Source organism: Anser anser (assembly GCF_964211835.1).
Source record: "Anser anser genome assembly, chromosome: 4".
Classification (NCBI taxonomy): Eukaryota; Metazoa; Chordata; class Aves; order Anseriformes; family Anatidae; genus Anser; species Anser anser.
In genome coordinates this window covers 15,576,046-15,594,104 of record NC_139724.1, presented here as the reverse complement: position 1 = coordinate 15,594,104, position 18,059 = coordinate 15,576,046, and the positions used below count along the sequence as shown (strand labels likewise).

Here is an 18,059-nt window from a genome sequence, read left to right as displayed (position 1 = left end):
CCACTTGAGAGTCAGTAGAGAGAAATGAGCATTTCTGGAGCACAACTCACCTGCCTTTATTTACATATTCACTCCAAGAAGAAATGAATCATGCACAAGTAGCTTTTTCTTTCCTCTGCCTAGAAATGTAAACAATTAGTTCAGATGTTGATAAAAACAGATATATCAGCATTACGTGCTTTACATTTGTACAGTAATACATTAAAAGTGTAATGGGCAGTTGTTCTGTCATTGCTTTCCTACTGTTTCCCTTGAAGGGACTATTTTATATAATAAAATTCCAGGTGATTTTTTTTTTTTAACCAGAACTGATAACAGGCAAAAGAGCAGATAAGTTGTAAGAACAAAACTGTTTACTCATCACAAACCAAAATTTCATTGTGGACAATATACTTCCTAGAAATTGCAATTGTTCTCACTTTTCATCCTTTTACTATACACAAAAACTAAATGATAAGCGATAGAGAAGGGAAAAATGTATCTCATGCTTTCTTACAGGTGCAAAAGTAAGTGTTTCTAAAGAGACACAAAGAGTAGTCTTTATAAAAGCAGTAACAGTATTTCTAGTTGCTTAAAAAAAACAAAACAATTTTCTTTGTTATTTTAGAGCATTACAGAACTGATGTCTATATTTACAGGAAATTAAAATTTGTAAACGTAGTTTAAATCAGAGTCCAATGCTCATTCAACTCTGATAAGATTATGCCATATACAGCCAAAAAAAGGAGTCTCAAATATTCCTAGACCATTTTTAAACTGATCAAGAGTAATTCAAATAGCTTTATTTTGAAACAAATAAATTCAATCTGTTTCTGAGCAATTCATAAGGAAGGAGAAATAAGCAAAGTTCATTAAAGTTGCTATTCATTTTATAGTTGGCTTCTGTTTAGCTCTTATTTTAAAAGTTGATGGTGCTTCATTATAAGCAATTTAAACACATATACTCAACAGAAACTTCCGCAGAGTTGCAAGACAGTGAGCTCCTCTGAACTCACTGACTTCACTTGCATTAGCAAAATTAGACTTCAAACCAGTGTAAAACAGACTTTCCTTCTCCCCTTTCCATTCCTCCACAATAGTAGCTGGTGCACCAGATACGTTTGTCACTGGTACAGTAAGAACATAAGGACAAGCAAAAGCTGTAAAAATCAAGCTAATAACTTTTTTCCTATGACAGGTCCATCAGATTTGGAATCCATTTCATTCACATTTTAGTGATGATTAAACTTTTTATTCTATTGAATTCCTCATGTAATCTGTCGAGAATTTTGTGGACACTAATAACCTATCATTGCAAAGGTGCATTAATTAAAGGCCTTGTTTTGGCTTAATTGTTACAGTCCTGGTACCCTGCAACAAAAGTGAGAAAAGCAATTTATTTGCAAACTAGAAGCTAAACATCTTCACACTTGGAGCTGGAAAATGCTCTGCTGCTTTATTGTAAGGTGTAATTTTACGTGTTTCTGTAATGGCAACACACAATACAATTAATTTCTTTTCAGAAAGTAGAGAAAAAATAGAATAGTCTTTTCCTACCTGGGCTAAAATTTTGCAATCCATAGTAAATAGTTGCTGTTACACATTTAGTGATTTATTCATCAGCTTCACACTGTGAGGGTACTTTGCATTAACACAGACAAAGCAAGCAAGGCTTGCTAGCGTTACTACTTTGCTCAAGGAATATAAGAAAAGTCTTAGATTTTATTTACTTAACCTAGTTGGAGGGGAAGTGGGGAGAATAGAGGCATATTACTATACAGAAAGATTTTGTGAATTCCAATATGAAATGAATATATGAACCCCCTACAGAGGGTCTTGCAAGTTATTAAAATGACACTGATTGAATGTTTTTTCCATATGAGGATTTCCTGTAAATGCTAGACAGTGAACTCAGTCTAATTTTTGAAGTTATATTGTTCTGCCTGTCTGGTAATAATTTTATTTATTTTTTATTTTTTTGCATTTTATTTACACTTTAAGGCTTTTCCTGAGCTTAGCTATGAGAAGCCAATGAAAAATTCTAATAAAATCTTATATATCTCAAGCTACTGTCCAAAATATTAGATTGAACAACAAAAGATTATCTGAAACTTGCTCATCAACTCTGTTTTATTCTCAGTCCATATACAATGAAGCAGCTACAATAAAACCTGCTAAGGAACAAGGCTGAAGAATCACATCAAGATGTAATCTTATGAAAGATTCTATGAATGAAGATGCAATGTTTATTAAGAATCAGGATAATAAATGGAATTATTCACATACAGGTGTAGAGGTTGAAACTACATTTCAGTGGAGACCATCTCTTTTGTTCAATGCTGATGAATACATCAATATATTCAGTTTAGATTGCAGGGGGAATTGAAAAATATAAACTATTCTTGGAAAGGGCTCAGCACCTTCTAAGACTGCACCTGCAGGTTTTTTTTGGCACAACCTTATTATGTAACAGCCTTTAGTTAGACACACTACTAGATTAATTTTTGTCTTGTTTGAATATGATTAAAAACCTAGCTGCAAAATGAAATCCAGTCATGCAGTAACTGCCTGATGCAAGCACTGTCCGAGGATTTAGCTTTGCTGCATAACCGAGAGGCTACATGGCTACATCGTTAGTGTAAGCACATCCCCCGTGAGCTCCTGCAATCTTTTTTTTCTTTCCTTTTTTTTTTTTTAAAACAACACACACGCACACACAAAAATAAACAAACAACAACAACAACAAAAAAAACAGACCAGTAACTGCTTCCTTGCACAGTGCTCCCGAGGATAATACCAGATTCTGATTTCACAATCCCCTCTCTGACATCTTTTACAACACCACATGAAATACATTGACATATCTCAGAAGTGCATGACTGGCAGTGGACACCCACTAAATCGATGCTCTTAACATAACAAAAGTGTAGCAATTTACCGAGAATATCAATAACAACGAACAAGAAACTCACAGCTAAACGCATGCATTTGCAAACAGACTATTGTCTGCTTCTACGACACAGCTGTGTTCGTTTAATTAATATATGGCTAAGTTACATTTACGCAAGACCTGGTCGCACGAAACAATGTTTTAAAGTTTTGTCCTATTTTCAATTACGTAGGTGTGATTTGGTGTTCTAGGCTACTTAAAAATTACTCATATTACTCCAGTAGTACAAGAAAGGCTGATACTCTCTCACCATATGAAGTGGACCAAGCCCATGGAAGTAGGATATTTGGTGCACTGTGGTTAAGTTAAGAGAAGGAGGTAAAACCTACTGTTATCTTTTCCCCTGTAAAGCACTTCTGTCCCCACTGCCACCCGAGGTTCCAGGAAGTGATGGGGGAGAGCCACCAAAGATAAATGATCCTGCAAGTCCTCTCTATCTAGGGTTATTGCTGCTTAAGTGGAAAACCTGCAGATGGGGGACTTTTTGGAAAGGTCATGGGGGTCAATCAGAGATATTTTGGTGAAATGTGTGGATGTAATTTCTCAGAAATTCTGAGAAGTTCCCCCACAATAACACCATTGTTTCTGTAAGGAGGATAAATTTAATAAGGCCCAAGAGCTTAACAAAGAAGCTCTAGAGGGATATGCTGGCTTCCTGTGGGTCCAAATCCTCCAGACATTTTTTTTCCTCTCTTTCTCTCTCTTTTTTAAAAAAAAAAAACAAACAAAAAAAACTCAAACTGACTGGAAAAAAAGGGGCAAACTCTTGAGCAGAAATTCATCTGTCTGTCACATTTCACTTGACAGTCCTTGACTTCACCACTTACCTTGCTTCTGTTGGAAAGGTAATAATGCCTCTAAGCACAGATGGGCATTGTTTACAGAAGAGATAGAGTGATACAAGTTGTAATGCATCTGACAGTCTGGTGAACCTTCATTCTCCAAAGTGGAGAATTTGTGAAAGGAAAAAACAGAAAAGAAGAAATTCTAACTTGCAAGAGTTGTGTGGTTAGTACAATACAGAATTTGTTAAAACTTGAATTTGGAGAAATTCTCCTTCTATGCAAGAATGGTACCTGACAGTACAAGAAAAATCTACAACTGCTCACAATATAGTTTTTAACTTCTGGTAATAAGTATAAGATGTTCGTAAGCTTTGATACACTATCTAAAAAGTACTAACTTTTCTTAAATAGATTTTTTCCCTTTGTTTCTGCTAATAAACCATCCATCAAGAAAATTTCTACGTATTATTACATCTTCAGCCATCACAACAGGGAGATGAGATGGTAAACAGAGTGAAAGCAGAAGAAATATTTAGGTAAGACCTTCTGCATAACAATGTATTTCACTTTCCCATCACATCTGTATTTGCTTTTTTATTTTCGTGTAATAAAATTTACTTGTATTTGCTAGTGGGAAGTTAATGCTATATCATTATGATAGTTCACATTTTGCATTTTAATGCCAGTAAATGGAATTATTGATATCAATGTTGAGCAAGGATTTGGCAGGTATGGAAATGTTGAGCCAACTAATCTTACTTCAGCCTACTGAGTTCTGACATAACATTGTGTGTCTCTATGGTTTCGTTATCAGTAACAAATTGCTAGGTCTGTGTAAATAGTATGTATCAACAGGGTTTAAGGTCTTGGCTAAATCTGAAGGATCCGAGCTATGCAATTAAATGTTAGTCATTTTTGCTAGTGTGGTATTTGTAAATCTTTGTAAAATCTTGGGAAAGTCACATAGCAAGCAAGCTGCCTTTTATTTACTTATTTTCAGCCAGTATTGTGCCCGAGAAAAACATAATTCCTCTGACAAGGCATAAAAGTAGCATTATGAAACAGCCCCAGTACCCCTTCTGCTCTACACAACACTGACAAACCTCAACTGAAGTCCCGGGTCAAGACTGGGACATCCCACTTGAAAAGACATGGGAACCCATTTAAGAAAATTCACGCGTCAGCACCAAATATAATCAAAATTCTAGAAAATGTACTCAAGGGAAAACAGGAAATACAATTAAGTCTAGATTGTAGACAACTGAGGGGACAGCACCAGGTATTAAAATGCTGACACAAAGAGGAAGGTAATAAACTGTTCTCCATATTTAATTTGAAAATGAAACAAACAAACAAAACACCAACAACCAATGGGCATAAACTGAAGCATACACTTGGCTTATATACTAAAATGAAGTCTTCTACTGGAAGCTGAGAAAAACAGACTAGAGAAACAGCCAGGAATAGTTTATCTACAGCTAAAGAAGGAGTAGTCAGCTTTCTGTAGTCCTTTCTCAGTCACTTTTTCTTTGCTTATGACTCAATAATAAGAAGATTTTAAATGTGGTTACTCATTTGGGCATGGAAGGAAGCAAGCTTTGCTTCCTTGAGCAGAAGAGAGAGGACTAACAGAAAGAAGAAGAGAACAGGACAACAACACAAAAGTGGAGAAACCGGAGTTTCCATTTTCATTACAAAGAAGATCCTCTCTGTCACGAAAATGAATAAATGCCTTGAACCAATAAATTACCTACTAAGTTACTTATTCATATTGTTATATTTATTACCCCCAAATAATTTACAGTAATGACTCTGGAATAGTGAAAACACACTCATATGCAGAAACCACTGCCATCGATTCTGGGCCCTATGTGTGTCAACAGAGGGAACAATGAATAACATGCCCTGGCCTACTTTTTCTGGGGAGGAAGAAATTAGAGTCATTTTCTTCTTCTATGATTCCTGAGCCAAGGTAGAAAACAGAAGCAGCTCTTTACTTTGTGTGTTTCACAGCCACAGACTTCAAAATGACAATTGATTTTCTAGAAAGAGTCATCATAAAACTTTTGAAGTTCAGATAGATTAAATCTGCTGCATTTCTTCAAAAATCAGTTGGCATACTTACAGCCATTTGATTATTCAGACAATTTATCTTTGGTTCATTTTGTACCCTTTTTTCTTTAATTACATATCCTTAGACCACAGCAATTATAACAACCCTATAACTGCTCTCATTATCGCTTCCTTCAAAATCTGCTTGAAATTCTTACATTTTGTTGAGGTCAGACAAATGACACCATAGTTGTCCAGATCACTATTTTACAGTGCCACACAAGGTTGGACATGATACGGATTAAAATCGAATAGAAAATAAACAAGATGAAATGCACTGAGGAGAGCTCAAAAGGGAATATCAGGCTACAATTGAAAACCTTAAGTATTGGATTTGCAAGACTGTAAATTTTCGTTCATGGTCCTGAAACAAAAAATAGGAATGTTCTAACAGGATTTGCAGACAATGAGCAGGTAAGAGGTATTGCCAATCTTCGAGAGAATTAACATATCATGCTGTAAAACTCTGAAATAGAAAAGGAATGAAGTTCAAATATACACTGTGCAAGATCAACTTCTGGGCAAATGCGCAAACTTTTTACAAGTTGGGAACTCAGTCTGAAATGGCTAAGGATGAGAATGACTTAGTAAATCAAAAATTACCAAGAAACACAAAGGTGGCTGTAAAAACAGAAAAGGTAGTATTCCTTTAAAATTGCACATCCTTTGTTACTTTTACAGCACTGGTAGCAATCTACAGTAAAGAAGATACCTTACAGTAGCACTGGAAACATTAGTACGAGTGGAGCACTGACGAAATTTCACCTAGAATATAGCTTTACAAATAGATAAACTGAACTGAAACAGGTATAAAGGCCTGCTTAGACGGGGAGAGGAATTGAAAGTTTGTTTTGAAGCAGAACCTAAAAAAGACTGACTTGATTAGTCAATTAAAAAAAAAAAAGAGGCGGCTGAGGGTTAATATCATTACTTGCCTAAATATATTTCTATCAGTACAAATGGAGATAGGTACAGAACAATCGTGAATAAAATACAACAAGAAATCAGAAGTTTTAATTTTTTATACAGTCAGATGATGACACAGCCATCCAGCAGAGACTGGTATGGGAGTCCCTGAGAACAGATTGCTTTTAAAAAGAGGAAAAATAGAAATCTAATTAAAAGGCATAGCAATCAGCAGGATAGAAGTAAACTCAGGGCAGATTTCGCACCACAATCTTCTATCTACAAGAGAAATTGGTAGTTGTGGTAGAATGACCATATCACCCATGCTGGAAGCAAAATACATGGTACAGAAAGGAAGCCAGCAGCAAAGGCAAGAGAATATAAAAAGAAAATTAATCCAAATACTTTACATTTATATAGTGGCTTTTCAGGTTTACATGATGAAAGAATGTGTTGGTAACTCCTTGCAACTTAAGCATGTTTCCCCTGTGTAAAAATAATCAAAGTTAGGCCACTCAGATATTAGTTTCACCAAAATAACTGTCAAGATATTACCACTTAAAGACACAAGACCTACCTACAGCACTACAATGAAATAAATTTTATTTTGCACTTAATTATAAAGAGATTGACTGCTAAAACTAATTCATTGTGTTTTCTCTTTTGCCTCCATAAAAACTTAATACACTATAGAGGAAAGATAGTGAGATAATGAAACCGCATAACAACTCAATAAGACTGTTTTAAAACAGCTGGCAATCAAACACGTAAGACAGTATTCTCCTGTTCACAACCTCTAAAATGGATGAACGCTGCTATGTTCAAAGCTGCTGAGGAAAAAGAGGGATGAGGAAAACAATGAAAAAAACATGGAAATACAGTGCAAACATTTCTGAACAAACTACACATGAAGGAATTTTTCTCCAGATGACATGCACTTGCTAATGCAAGCCATTAAGAGACTGAGGGGAGCAGTTTTGAGTGACCCTAAACAAAAGCATTCGTTAGACAGTACGTTGATAGATATGAGTATAAACTGTACGTCAGAAACTCCCCGTGCATCTCAAAAAAAATAAGCTAGCATAATGCTTGCACAATCTGTCATCTGCTCCATCCTGTAGCTTTTCCAGAATTTCTGTAGTAGAAAATTACAATGCTGATAACTATATTTTTATGGCACTATGTACCACTTTTGTTCTTAGCAAAGACTCAACCTGTAATAAAAAATTGCATTTGATTTTATTTTCAGAATCCTGTTTGTACAACAAAATTTACAAGCTTCTCTGTTCTTGGGGATCCTCTGTCTCATATAGTAATGCAGATATGTGATCAAGTCTGGTAAACTGATAGATTGCACTGACATAGAAAAAAAAAGTTTCTTCAAATAGCTCAGACATTGAAATTTCTAACTCAAGTATCATAAATTGGTATTATGTAAAAAAATAACATTTAAGTAAAAATGTTTGCCAGTTCATACTACTGTTTATTATGGCTCATGCCTAAATCTGAATTTGGGAAAATTATATATGTTGAGCACATTTAAACGCTGTTCTCTGTAGGGTGAACGGTGCTGTTTACAGTAAGAATCCAATACTAAATCATTTGGTACAAATCAGCATAGACAGTAGCGCTAGTGGAGGAACATCAATTTAAGCAAAGAAACTAGACATTTACACAAACTTTTTCAAGAATATTTCCGAAGTTAAGGTTTGTGAAACAGATAGTGATCATACATATCATGCATATTTTTGTAAGATTAGTTTTGACAGTGTTTTGTTGAGAGAACAAATGTAAAACTATTAACATCTTTAGTTACTGTTTTCATGGTGGAGATCAATTATTTTTGTAAAACAAGATTTCACGTTACATGTATTTAAAGGTGTCATGCAAGAATGCATTTACATAGACAAACATTCTTACTGGAATTCTAGTAAATTCAAATAATTGAGCCTTAGGATAATATTAACTTTAATAAATATGAACATATTGACTGAACACATTTGGTTTTCAGATTTTCCTTGTCTAACAATTGCACACACGTTGAGTTCTCCGTCCATTATTCAGACAACTCCTCATACATACAGAAATAAAGGTGTCTTCCTGATTATAGAAACGTATACACATAATAGAAAAACTCTATTCAATTTAGCTTCTGTGTACAAATACAAGTAATCACTTCAGATATACTAAGTACATATTTAGAAAAGAGCTTTATGTGTGGGAGAAAAATTGCATTTCTACATTAAGAAAACATACATAATTTAAGAGGTAATTGACCAACAAATATTGTGTGTGATTCTGTTTAACCTAATTATGTATGTCACTTATAAAGTGGGAATGTAGTTAAAATCATCATTGCCGAGGCAGTATAAATAGCAATGAAGAACAGTTCAGATGTTTGCTTGCTTTCCTGTAATCTTCCCTTACAGATGTCATAAGAAAAAAGGAGAGGACAACAGTCTTGCTACAAAGTTTAAGCATGAAGCTTCATTTTAGATTTGAGGCATACACTTCTGAAGGAAGCACTGCGCTCTGCCCAAGAAAAATTCAACTGTATAACCAGGTCCTTAGGGAACATATTTCCAAGGAAGATCTAGGGGTAACAAAACAGCCACTCAGCACTAGGCCAATTGTGTACCATGCTAATGCTATCACCTTTCCAGTGAGAAAAAACACAGAGTCTTAACAAATCTGGACATGAAGAATGTCACTGCATTTTGTCCGGTAATATAACAGCCAGTAGCAGCCTGTCTCAACGCTGTTGTGTATTTTATTCATCAAAAGCAAAACAATCTTAACCAGCAAACTTCCACGTTCTGTTCTGTGGCACAGCAGGATGTGTAAAAGCTACTGCCCTCAGCTCCATTTCTGTGATAAGCAAAAAGAATAGGATAGAGAGAACCCCTTCATATTTAACTGCTGCTTTTTTAGAATACTCTGAAATACATATGATTATTAGGACCATCCTGAAATCTTCTGAGCCTTAAAAATGCAGGAACTGAACGTTCATATTACACGTATTCTCTAAGTGCTCTTATCAATCGCACTTGCGCTCTCTGGCCCAGTGCATATCAATTTGCAGTAAATGGAAAAACTCCAAGTGGATACATAAAAGCAGAAAAAAAGCCAAATTCAAGTAGAACTTGAGTGTGTCTTTGACTTGGGTTTCTGACATTGCAGGTGAACGTCTTTACTGGAAAGTATTCTCTCCTCATTTCACATACAGCTTAGAAAAGTCTTCATTTCATCCCACTTTGGTACAGAACAACTTACGAGACTTTAGGAAAGTTGCCACAAGTGGAAAACGGTTCCCATATGTGACTTTGTGAGACAATAGATTGAATGCTGCATTTGCATGTGCAGCAGCCCTGACTTTGCATTTTCCCCTTCCTGGGAGCTGGGTGCATTTCAGCACTCTGCATTCCCTTGCTACCAGTACACCAAGCACTTTTCAGTGGGCAGTCATGATTTAGTTACTTCTGCAGATAGGGAAAGCATTGGAACACAAAGCTGGTGGTGCTACTTCATCCTTTTTCCTTTCCAAGGTTATTATGAGTGAATTCTCAGAAATTACCCCTGCAATTCTAAATGGCTCAACAGCTCACCTGTGTTTTGACTGGGCCCACATACCGTACAGCAGCTATCCCTACAAGGTGTTCTACCCAGCAAAAACATGTATTGTTATTTAAATTTTGCTATGAGAGTTTTAACTTCCCTCATTTATGCTCAGAACTTCTAGCTGAACTGTTACCTGCACTGAAGACTAATCTTCCCTAGGAATGAAAACAGGATGAAAGCAGAATAATTCAAGTAAATACATAGTTGGCAGAGGGACACAAGTTCAAGTCACATGGGGGAAACTGCTGTACAAGAACTGAAGCAACCCCATTTGCATCCATATAACAGAGAGGGAAGTTCTGCAGGTATAGGAGAAACAATGTGTTCGCATAGTACGAGGTTAGCCAGAAGAATCACTTCGTACCTGGCACAGCAGCATGTGATAGATTGATCAGAAATTCTTATATTTTCTTTTTTTTCAGAGAGAGAGAAACCCTGCCCATGTATTACCACTGTTTGCCATACTTATTCCTCTGAGGAAAACGCATCTTGTGCAAGTCTTAGATCTGAATACCAATTCAACCACAAGCACAAAAAGTCTAAGTTTCCCTATGAAAAACTGTGGTAACATTTAAAATGTAATTGCTTTTGGAAAATGACAACTAATTATCCAAAACCAAAATGCACATTAGGCATTTAAATAATTAAATGCCAATCAATATAATAGAAGCATCACTTTTCACTTTTTGCTTTCAGAAATCATTTTACTTCATTTTAAAATTAATCTATCTAAATATATTGGCATATGCATTTTGTGATTATGCATGTTCACATAAAATAGTTTTAGTAAATCATATTATTTCCACCTACAGACTGCTTGCGTCCTTCAACTACAACTGCTATTTTTAAAGGTACAGATATCGCTATTACTACAAGCTGTTTCAGCCTGCATTTGATTTTACGTGCTCTCCCCATTACCTTTCTGCATGCCAAATGGATTTTCTATTCACTGCTGATCACTATGAACAACTATTTCACTGCATTATGAATCTGTAAATCAGACATCATTACACAGAGGAAGTGAACCATGTTAGCATTAGCATTGTGGAGTCTGAAAAAGTGGTCCACCATGGAGCTATAAGAATTTCTCATCTGAAGGATGCGTACTATTTCCCTGTCTAATCTGAAGCAGATTCGATATGAAGCAAGATTAAATAATAATAATAATATATATAACTCACATCAGATGTTTTAACACTGAAGAAATGTAGGCTAAGTGCACAGTTAAGTTTGCATTCAGCACCATCTTCCCTAGACACATCATTTCTAGTTCTTCACATCAGGTTCTTTAACATCTCATCTCATTTGTGAGGCTAACTCCCACCTGCAACTCCCCTCAGGATCCACCACGTAGCCCCACCTTGCTCCAGATGCTAAACATGGCCAAGGGAGGAACTGCTCAAGGCTTCCTTATCACCCCTTTATCATCTCTTCAGGCCAGAAAGACTGCTTCTTCCCCATGTATTTCTCTTTACATACTCATTCCCTGTAGTAGGGCATTGGTATATCACATGACATCATCAGGAACTTAATTTCTTCCACTTGTCAAGTTACCAAAAAAAAAAAAAAAGATCAAACATGGAAACAGGTCAGTGCAAATAGTGAAACTGAGAACGGGTTCCTTGGATGAGTGCAACAGTCTCCTTCACAACCCAGTACAAATGTCTATTTTAGAGAGTCCTAGCTATCCTGTCATGTATGTGTTGGAATAAATGCATGTACGCTGTAGATTCACATATACAGCCTGCATATATTTGGGTACATATATAGAAAGATTCATATTAAAAGAATTTAAATAATGTCTAAGCATTCATATATATATCTTATAAGGATGTGTAGGCGAATGCATGTGCATACATAGTGCATATTCTCTGTGGGGGTGCAGGTGAGTGTGTACATACATATACAGGTACATTAGGACTGAATATCTCTGGGGAAAAAAAAAACAACAAACAACAGAACTATGGCTGCATTCTCACAGATAAACTTTAGAGTTTGTGCACAGGTAACTACATTGGTCTCAACACAACCACATCGGAAATCATTCTTGGGCAATGAACCGGGATTCATAGTAATCAAAAGAAAGGTTTTTCCCCAGTTACATTAATGCAAAACTCTGCTCAACAAAAACGATACAGATGTACCACACTGCTACTCGTGCTGCAATAGCATATTTTAACAATTTGGGAGAATGAAATAAAATATTCTGTATGTCAATACATTCAGAAAAACATCCCTGTTCCAAATGTGTCCATTACTATACCCGTAAGCCATTCTGTTTAAGCACTGGCCATACTCACTGTGAGCATGACCATATTTCTTCCATCAATTGGCTATAACAGGGTAACAGTAGCTACTGTAACTGTGGCTGGCAGATTGTTTCCACTAGATAGTTAATGTTTGGTCCAAAGCCTTCCATTTCATGTCTCTATTGAAATATATACCTATTTTCTACTTAATAATTTACCCTCACCTGTTCTGTAACTTGAGCAAGATATTCCACTTTTTTCTTATTGTGATGGAATAAAAATATTTTGCTTTTTAAGAAAAAGCAGAGATTTTCTGGGACAACAATTTAACATAAAGAAAAAAAAATAAAGAGTTCTAATTTGTCGTCATTATAGTCCCTGCTGAAAAGCAGGTATAGCATTATGAGAAAACAAGGCTTTGATGTGACTGAATTATGTGCTTGGGGGAAATACTGGGCAGAGTTTGTGTAAGATTTACTAGGCAGACAATGCACTGCACTCATTTGCAGCTATCCAGTACGCTACCTAACTTACAGCCATTAATTTAATTGCATTATAGAAAACCCATTACTCTTCTTAGTCTTCAGTCCTCTTCAGTCATTTAAAAACCAAGGATTGTGAACCATTCCATTGCTATGTATATTCATGTAACTGAACTTCTTTATTTGGCCTATAGCCCTAATTTAATGAGGCTCCCATGAAATTCTAGTCTGATTCATATGTTCACTCACGAGGTACCCTGCATGCATCATCTCAATCGTCTCCTTCAGGGGATCTACATGACTTCATTGAAGCTCCCTCCTCCACTCCCTGAGCGCCTGTGTTTAATTTCAATGGACAGCATAGGGCCTAGTGAATCTCCTGGTCACATCTTGTGGTGTAGATGCATATCAGAGGACCAGAGCTATAACCAGGTATGCAGACAGTTTATAGGTCACAGGTACAGAAACAAGTCATATATAGAAACATGTCATAAAGCCAAGACTGAGAGTTGCCTTCAACTTCAATATTTCTTGATTTGTTTGAAAGCTTAAAAATACACCCTTTCTCCTTTGAAAGACAATTGTGATCGGGCAGATCAGTTATGTAGTTATATTTTTGTTTCATTAATGGAAGATAAGCAGCTATTTCTAGAAAACATTCTCGTGAAAAAATTCACATAAGAAAATGTAATATTAACAAATGAAGACAATCTATTTTGATAAGTGTTTGTGCCTGCAATATGCAACAAGGCAAGAGTCTCTTACAAGTAACACAAGAAAGGTAGAAGTATGACTATTCACTGTGCAAGGCAGGGATGTTAGCAGCTGATTTCTGAGGTATTCATCAAGCTCTTCTTGCAATACAATTTGAACAAGGTGAAGAAGGGCTGGATAAACATCTCCTTGTTGCTTCTATCAAAGAAGAGAGAGAGCTTGCCCCCGTTTTAAATATCCACAAAGCTCATCATTATGAAAATCCCCCTGTGCTTTGATGCTAGGTTGATACCACTGTGGTTATTGGAATCATTTGCAAGGGAAGGGAATGTGCAAGAAAAACTGTCATGTATTATTTCCATGTGAAAATGGGGAGGTGAAGCAGACATTTGGCAGATGCTCTCACTGGCCTGCCTGTTCCTCCTCACCTTCCTATATTAATTTCTGAGGTTCAGGATATGTAAGAATGTTGTTTAGGAGATGAGTGAGCTCTGACTGGTTCATAGGAGGTTTTTTCAGTAAACCAATTTTTATTTTTAGTAATGCTAAGCAGAACAATCATAAACAGAAGGAATGACTGTGATGACAGCGATGAATTTCTTGCAATTTCCTCTATCACAGTAAGAAAATGGGAAATATATCCAAGTATCATTCCCTTTTACAGATTTATTATTACTAGATCATATTTTATTGCTGTTCTATGAAGACTGTATTTAGATACTTGTGCTCATAGAAAACCTCCTCATTTTTGGCAACTTCCCTTTTTATAACTCTTCAATCCCAGCTAATTTCTGCCTCATTACTTTAATATAATTCCTCACTGATGAGAATCTTAAGAGGGACACACTTTACAACATCAGTGCCTCTCCATGAAAAGATAATGTAAAAATAAGTATGAAAGTAATCAAGTCCAGCAGAAGAAGGGCAGGTATTAGAGTCTCAGCCCTCAGTTATTTAAAAAAGAACTATCCTTGTTTATTCCACTGAGGGACTAAAAGAACCAAAGGCATCTTATGTTAAGAAAAAAATAATTAGAAGACCGTATTATGAGATTGATTTCAATTTAATAGAACCACCAGCTCCTTGTAGGGATAAAAGATCAAGGCCTGGAACTTATATTAAAACTAACCTGATAAAAGAGACTCAATAGACTAACAACTAGATCGGCCATAGTTCCGGTTTCCGACCTGAGAACATTTAAGTGGTATCACCATCCTGAAATACATCCAAGGTAGAAAAATTAAAACTTCTGCATACTAACAGCCAAGCAGAAATCATTTTAGAACACCACAGTCCTTCCTCATTCACAGTATGCAATTAATCCTCTCCTCCTATTTATATCCCTAACCTCATCTCATATCAAGCATCCTTGGCACTAAAATGTCGCTAGAAAGAACCAATGAACAGTCAAGTAGCTATTTCTCAAGAGACCTCTTGCTTTACATATTTTTATATTCATGAAACACAGCTGTCAGATCGAGCCTTCATTAGCTTAACAAGCACCCAGATCTTTTCTCCAGGTTCAAGAGTTGCTTGCAGACAGTCTGCTTTCAATCCATTTGGGGGGCTGAACTCTTGCTTCTTCCCTAGAAGCAGTCTTGCAAAATTATCTCAACTAGATTTCAGTCAATGCCACCTTAATTTTTCTCTCTGCCTATAAAGGAATTGAATTAATTGAAGGCTTTGCCTTAATTCCTGAAAGCAATTTTGCAGTTTACCTCACAATGCACGAAAAATTCATGGTTTCTAACTTCTCAGTTAGTTGAGGGATGTCAAGGGATCATATAATAATGGCACAGTCAACAGCTTCAGTACTATCACCTCACAACTGACATGAGACTTGTTAGAACATGAATCGAATAGAAATACTGTCATGGCGAAAAACTTTTATGGACCAAGGGAAAAGGGGATGAAGTAAGAAAGGAAGAAATGACAAGTTTGATAGTACCTGCTGTGGTAGCCATTCTCCTGGTGATGTGTCACTAAGAACACAATCCCTAGCAAAGGCAGGAAGTAAAGTGGGTGCTTAGAGCGGGTCACCCAAAATACTGAGACAGAGGAATTCAGCTGATTATAGACAGAAGGAAGAGTAATTCTAACAGGATCCCGTTAGCAGCTGCTCAAAAATTCTGTGCACCCACAGTGAACCTGTGGATTTTCTGGCACTGTTAGCAAATATCATCCTCAGAAGTCTGCAAGCAAGAAGATGTGGGTCCCCTAGCAAGCACCTTCTTAAGATAACCACCACAGAGAAACCACTCCAGGTCTCATGACAAAGTGTAATTGCTGAACTTCCACTAATAGTATGCCTTCCCAGGGCTCTGGGAGTTGAATGCCCCCACAGTTCAACGGCTGATCTCCGAGAAATAAAAAGAAAAAATGAAAAAGAGGAGTCAGATTACTAATCAAGTCAACAGTTCGCTACCACAAACTTAGATTGTTTATAACACTACACAGACTAAAACCAGCAGCTGAGCTTACACCTACCGCCTAGGGCAAAAGAGGCTTTCAATTCTTACATCCTCCAAAGCCATTTTCAGTATCATAATTGACCTGATGATATAGGAAATAGGAGTGTGCATGTAGGTGTCTCTCTTGGAAATGCTGCTGCTAAAACAAAGGGGTTGAGGTTTCACAGTCTATATCAGGACATCATCCCCGTAGTGTCTTGTTTCAGATGGCAGGACACCATCGCCATAATACCATGTTTCAGATGTCAGGACACCACCCCTAAAATATCTTGTTTCTCTTGTAAAACACTGTCATAAAATTGAACACTGCCACAGAGGCAGAGAACATGCCAAAGACACTCTGCTGGGTTGAAGTGTATCCAAAGTATCTAAACCTCTGGCATCTGTAAAATCTGTCCAGAGATTCCATTACAAGTTTCACAGCACTAGCCTGCTGGGATATGAAAAGTTATCTTCTCATTGCTCCCTAACTCTTTGATTTTAAACCCACTTCTGTGTGCAGCCCACATTAAGTCAGATACCACCCAATTACACAGTACTAGAGAATGTGTCCCCAATCAGGCACACAGTGCTCCATTAGAGTGAAATGGGAAAAAGGCTACAGACAAGCAGCACAGAGGGTAATTTATTTCTGAAGACCTAAAACATGCTTTGCTTTAAAAAAAAAGAATACCTGTCCATTTTTCCAGGAGCTTAATTAAATTTTATTTGACCACAAGAACACTAGCAGTTAAATGTCCATCTTAACACAAAGAAATACCTCAGATGAATACCTTAGGAAGAAAAAAAAACACAAAAAACATAAAAGCATATCTTAGGAAGGAAAAAAAAAACAACCTTGAAGCAAATTTCACCAATGAGCCTGTTTTGACATAGGTATAGCAGGGAGCAAAAGTTGCCAAACAGAACAGAACTAGAAAACAACTACAGTTTCATACTGAAATAAATTTACATTAGCAGGTCTGAGAAAACCTCAATAGTATTGTAGCAAAAGAAACTCATTCTGGTAGAAATATTAATATATAAACACAGATTGTTCTACTTTCTGACTGGTTCTTCAATAACTGCCATCTGGAATTAGCTCCTAATTCTCTTGCCCAGCACCGAAGTCAGTCATGACTGAGAATGGACAGGCTGATCAGTTTTTGAAAAGATGCTGAGGGATGGTTCCAAGTTCATTTCTGAGCTCAATTCTTCCCTTAGAAAGATAATATCAGTATTCTCTCCTCACATAGTTTTATTTTTTTAAAAAACTTGGTTATTTTGAAGTTGGAGACCAATTGCAACAGCATATATCTCAAGTGTACAGACATCAACAGATATAATGGCCAAAGACCTGACTTCCACAACAACAAAAAAAAAAAAAGAAAAGAAAATCAAGCCCTTTTTTATTTTACTAAATCTAGAAAGTATGAATGACTCTTGGGCTTAAAGAATGAAGATAGTTTTTGAGGCATAAGAACAAGGTGGACTTTTTAAAATCCCCAACTACAAGGATAAATACGTTCTTTTGAAAGCTACCAAGGCAATTGTACACACACTGCAAAGCATAATATTTGGTTCACTGATTATTTCTATCTGATCAGCTCCTTACATCAGATCAGCCATCGCTTGCCAGAAGTTATCCGCAGAACCCAAAGTTTCATCACATCTCTGTTGTTTGGTTCCAGCTGTACAGAAACCACAGATCTATTTGTCAAAGCATTCTGGAGAAAGGTCACAGTTGGAAGCTTTATGAGAAGAACAACAGCTTGGATTCAGCTCTATATGAACATGGTAAGCATAACTTCACT

General features: G+C 36.4%; 1 protein-coding gene across 34 annotated transcripts in view; it reads right to left on the bottom strand.

Annotated features, from left to right (window-relative positions):
* The window catches only part of LOC310898830 (uncharacterized protein), a 56,568-nt gene that overhangs the window by 21,963 nt on the left and 16,546 nt on the right, over window positions 1-18,059 (bottom strand). For 17 of the 34 annotated variants that reach the window (XR_014583749.1, XR_014583752.1, XR_014583754.1 and 14 more), the window contains one exon: window positions 51-119. Coding sequence is in view for 15 of the 34 variants with exons in the window: in XM_083834373.1 (XP_083690499.1) it covers window positions 69-119 (51 nt within the window). In the remaining 19 variants the exon portion in view is untranslated. The other 17 variants (XR_014583751.1, XR_014583753.1, XR_014583755.1 and 14 more) reach the window with 5 other exon arrangements.